This window comes from Ptychodera flava, chromosome 18 (genome assembly GCF_041260155.1).
Source record: "Ptychodera flava strain L36383 chromosome 18, AS_Pfla_20210202, whole genome shotgun sequence".
Lineage (NCBI taxonomy): Eukaryota > Metazoa > Hemichordata > Enteropneusta > Ptychoderidae > Ptychodera > Ptychodera flava.
The window spans coordinates 5,446,456-5,451,005 of NC_091945.1; the positions used below are offsets into that span (position 1 = coordinate 5,446,456).

At 37.8% G+C, this 4,550-nt stretch overlaps 1 protein-coding gene across 1 annotated transcript; it reads right to left on the reverse strand.

Annotated features, from left to right (window-relative positions):
• Nucleotides 1-393: 393 nt before the first annotated feature.
• Nucleotides 394-3,848, reverse strand: LOC139116708 (zinc finger protein 862-like). Its single transcript, XM_070679306.1, has 4 exons — nt 3,085-3,848; nt 2,667-2,884; nt 1,414-1,537; nt 394-1,223 (listed from the first exon to the last, which is right to left on the reverse strand). The coding sequence occupies exons 1-3, from the start codon at nt 3,790-3,792 to the stop codon at nt 1,528-1,530; spliced, it is 936 nt and encodes a 311-aa protein (XP_070535407.1). The 5' UTR covers nt 3,793-3,848; the 3' UTR covers nt 394-1,223; nt 1,414-1,527.
• Nucleotides 3,849-4,550: the final 702 nt, after the last annotated feature.

Below are 4,550 nucleotides of genomic sequence, written 5' to 3' on the forward strand. Positions count from 1 at the left end.
TCTGTTCTCTGAATTCCTCGTCCCTTTACACTGCAGTATCAGCAACGATTTCTGAAAAATACAAATGGTTCTGGGAAGAGTGTGCCTTTACTGATTGACCGTAATTTGATGAATGAAATCAATAAAAAATATTAGTTGAAAATGAGACAATAGTTACTTGAAAAGCATAGTAACCAACTGCATAAACATTTATAATCATATATTAATAATATTTAAAATGGACAGCGGTGACAAACGGTCTGTAAAAATCTCGCAATTGTTTTCCATTTACTATTTTCTAGCACCGTTGTGAATTGAAAGTGAATTCCGTACGAATCATTACTCAACGAACGTATGTGTTTAAATAGAGCGATACAAAGGTTGCAGAATAAGAAATTTAATGGCAATCAGTGTGCGAAATTAAGAGAAAATAGCTTCAGGTCAGAAGGACCTGCACCAAGCCAAAGCTTCAGGTCCTTAGAGAAAACTACCGGTCCTCACTAAATGCACTTGTTAACAACCCGTATCATTATTAGAGTCAACACTCTATGCCTAAATATTATGATTTTAACGCTCTATGAAAAATATATAATTCCTTTCAACATACTGCAACAAAAGAGACTGCAACTAATCTTTAGGCCTAAATTGTTCATGTCCTTTTATTAGAGTCAGCAAATATTCACTTCAAAGGAATATTGTTTACATAGATTGCAGATAGTGTAAGTGAATGATCATGAATCATTCATCTACATTATTTGCAATCTCAAAAAGATCACAGCCCTCGTCCTCCTCACTAACACTGAAGTCCGAATCACATGATTCATAGTCAGACTCATCGTCATCATCTGCATTGGGTGTTACAGGTTCATTTGAGGTTGAGGTGCTAGCAACATCTGCAACACTATCAAAGACTGCTTCACTCAGTTGCGTATGTTTACTTGATTAAAGGCTGGCCTGCGACTACGAATGCTAGATATCTTATTCCAAATATGTATGGCAGGAGCAGGGTCAAAGTCCTCTATGCTGGGTGAATGAAGTTTGATTCTCATTATCTCTGTCATGGTTTTACTTGATAACCTGTTCCTGTAGTCAGTCTTCGTTAACTTCATGACAGAAAAACCACGCTCACACTCAGCACTGCTTGCTGGTAAACTGAGAACTAGATCTATGAGGTCTAGAATATTAGGTGTTCTTTGTCTGTATTTCGCATAATCTGCTGCCAGGTGATGCTGTAGATATCATCACTGAAAATCATGAAAAAAATACACAAAATGGGTATAACATTAGGTAAACAGGAGTAATAAGACATAGTCAAATGGACAATTTGATTGCGGCTTGTTTGAAACCAGCTTTGTTATAATTTTCATTCAGCTGTCATTCGGGCATAATCCTAAACGAACACATAATACACATGAAGTTATTAGAAATACTTACTTGCTGTAGAGCAGTTGCTTCAATAGATTCCACTCACACAATACTAGGGTGCAGTCAACACCTTGCCTAGTGAGGACGTCTCTCCAGTGCTCACTCAATGTCATAACAGCATTATCACCAAAGTCTTGTGAATAAAACAAAAAAAGAATGTCAAGAAAATCATTATCTCATAACCTGTACCTGTACTAAATATTCCTAGGTGAGAACTTTAAATTGCAACAACACGCATGACATGATTAAATGAAAACTATTTTTAAGAAGTGAAAACATGATGTATCTAAACACAAAGACTTGACCATTTCATTCAAAGACTGCAAGTACAACCTACCAATAATCTTTAAAGTTAAATTACTTTAACAAAATACGTGAGAGACAAAACCTGAACTGTAACAGAAATTGAAATTATGATACATCATTACTTTCCTATTTTTGTGAATCTCATCAAACTGGCAGTTTAGAGTATAAAGAATAGCATGCACTTGTTATACTGGTTGGTAAGTTAGTATATTTAGAAAAAACTGAAAAAATATTGAAAGATACACCAGATGTATTGTGCTTCAAAAATGTAATATCGAAATTAAATCTAATATTGAAACTCGATAGCTATGTAAGTCTCAATCAGTATTCAAAAGAGCTATGATACATGGACTCAACAATCATTGAAAACAACCAAGCAAACAAGCATGCAAAGTAACTGTGAGTTCAACTGTAACAGAATAAGAACATAGTGATTAGTTATTATATCATATTTGGAAATGACCTTCAGTTACTACTGTCGGAATTGGCCATGAAGAAAGATTGACAATCTTTGTTGCCTGTAGTAGGTCACTATTAATGTCTACAAGGCGGACTTCAAGGCAGGTCAGCAATCGTTTGATTAAGACACTGCCAGGGTAAGTGTAATTCCCAGTAAGTTTCTCTCCACAGTACTCATCTTGGCTAGTAGAAACAGTTCGCCAACACAGTCCAGGCCTGGTAAAATATAAGTATTAGTTCGACATACTATTTTTATTTCATCCACACTTGACAGCATACTAGAAACAAAAATATGACTTTTTAATATCATTATACTGTCACTTGTATGCAGGACAAGGAGGTAAGTGACTCACAAATATGCATGTTTGCATTCGCACATGTTTATAGATGCACACATTCACACAACTTGTAGTTATTGTTACTATTTCTATGTAAAATCTCCTTCAAATAAAATATTAGAAATCATTCATTTATTTACTCCAAATACAATTACTTACATAGTCTCCAACTTTTGCAATGATGTGATGGTTACTTTCAATTGTTCATGGCATGTGTATATACTTGAATCTCTCTGTTGAAGCTGAAGTGACAGATTTGACAGGGTAGCAAGTATATCTTGAAGGAAATGGCCGTAGAAAACCACTGACTTCGAGGTCATCAGCTGTGAAAGAGCCTTGGCTTTAGGACCAAACCTGTGATTAGGTGTAGCCTTGATCTAAAATTTCAAAACATTAATCACAAAAACAATCGTATTATTACAGATACCTAAAATCATAATATTAAGTTTGTCTTTGATCAAATTTTGGAATAACAAAAAAGTTACCATGTATAGAAACATATCAATTCCACCAACATACACTAAAAACTACAGACAAAATTGTAATAAAATATGTTAATTGATCATAAAAAGCTCACCTGATTCAGATGTAGCTTGATGGCACTATAGGATTTCCACAGACTTTGTATAGCTCTCAAGGTGTGGGAAAGCCATCTCGTCCCTCCGATCCTAAGTGGCATAACTGGAGCTGTGCCCAGAGTTTCAAATGCCTTTTTGAGGTTTGTTCTCTGCAAGGGGCTCTTATGGTACATTTTATAGAGTTCTCCGAGTAAAGTCATCAGAGAGTCATGTGCCTTACACTTCACAGCTTCCTTGAAAGCCAGTTCTAGTCGGTGAACTAGACACTTGATCATGACGATAGATGGTGACAGGTTCTCCCTCAGCTTTACTATGACGCCATTGGACTTACCAGTGTTTACTGAAGCCCCATCAGCAGCAAATCCTACCACCTTTCCAAGTGACTCTGGCCCCATTGCTTCAGATACACTATGTGTTATGGCATTATAAATACCGGCTGCATCGGCTTTCTTCACTTCCTCCAACGAACAGAAATATATCTTTACATTTCCTTCACGAGCAGATCTGATATATACGATCTCATTTTCGATGACAGATACATCAGTTGAACCATCACTTACTATGGAAATGAACTTGTTGTCACTCGTTTCATTCTGTAGTCTTTCCCTTTCCACCTCGCTGATCGCAGTGATAAATTGCCTACAGGCTTTATCATTACGGTAGGTCTCACCAACTTCGACTCCTTTCATAACATCAAGACTTGACATCCAGACGTAGTCCTTAAATGGGCGACTATTTACACGGATGGAATGAGCGTTTCTGAAGAGATTCGTAAGTTTACTGAATACAGACTCGTTCATTTTTGCAAAGCCATCTCTGCGCTACTCGTACCACATGGAGCGGTGCGGTGCTTTACATGCTCAATGGCTACACTGTGTCCTTTACTTTGAGCGTGAGCAACAAGGCTTGAATGACGGAAATTCTCTGACCCAATGACAAATGGACCCTTGGAATAGCTATAGAACGTCGATGTCCTTGCAATCGCTACCTTATTGACAGCTAACTGACCGTAGGCACTGCGGCATTGTTTGCAGTACATTTTCTGTTTGTCATATAGAAGCCAACTACGAATTCCGTTTGCCAAGCACTCTGAAATGTCCGTCGTCTTTGCTTGTCGTCGTACTGTCTCTGTTGCTGTCGCCGTTCTTGATCTGTCTGTGTCGCCGTCTTCTTCTTAGGCGGCCCGGGGGCATGGTCGCCTTCTAAATAACGCCACATAGAGGACCGGTGAGCCCAGAAATCACAGCGTCGATCGCGATAGATTCCGTAATTATTTAGTGAAACGTGCTGATGTTTAGGTGCATGCGCAGAATGCGTTGAATTTCACAGACGTTCTGATTGGAGAAGACATCAGTAATTTGTGAAATTAAACCAATCATGTGTTTCCTAATATACAGCATATATGGAATGAGTAGACTCGACACATACAGTTGAACATGCTCAACCTGTTGACCGGTACATTTGG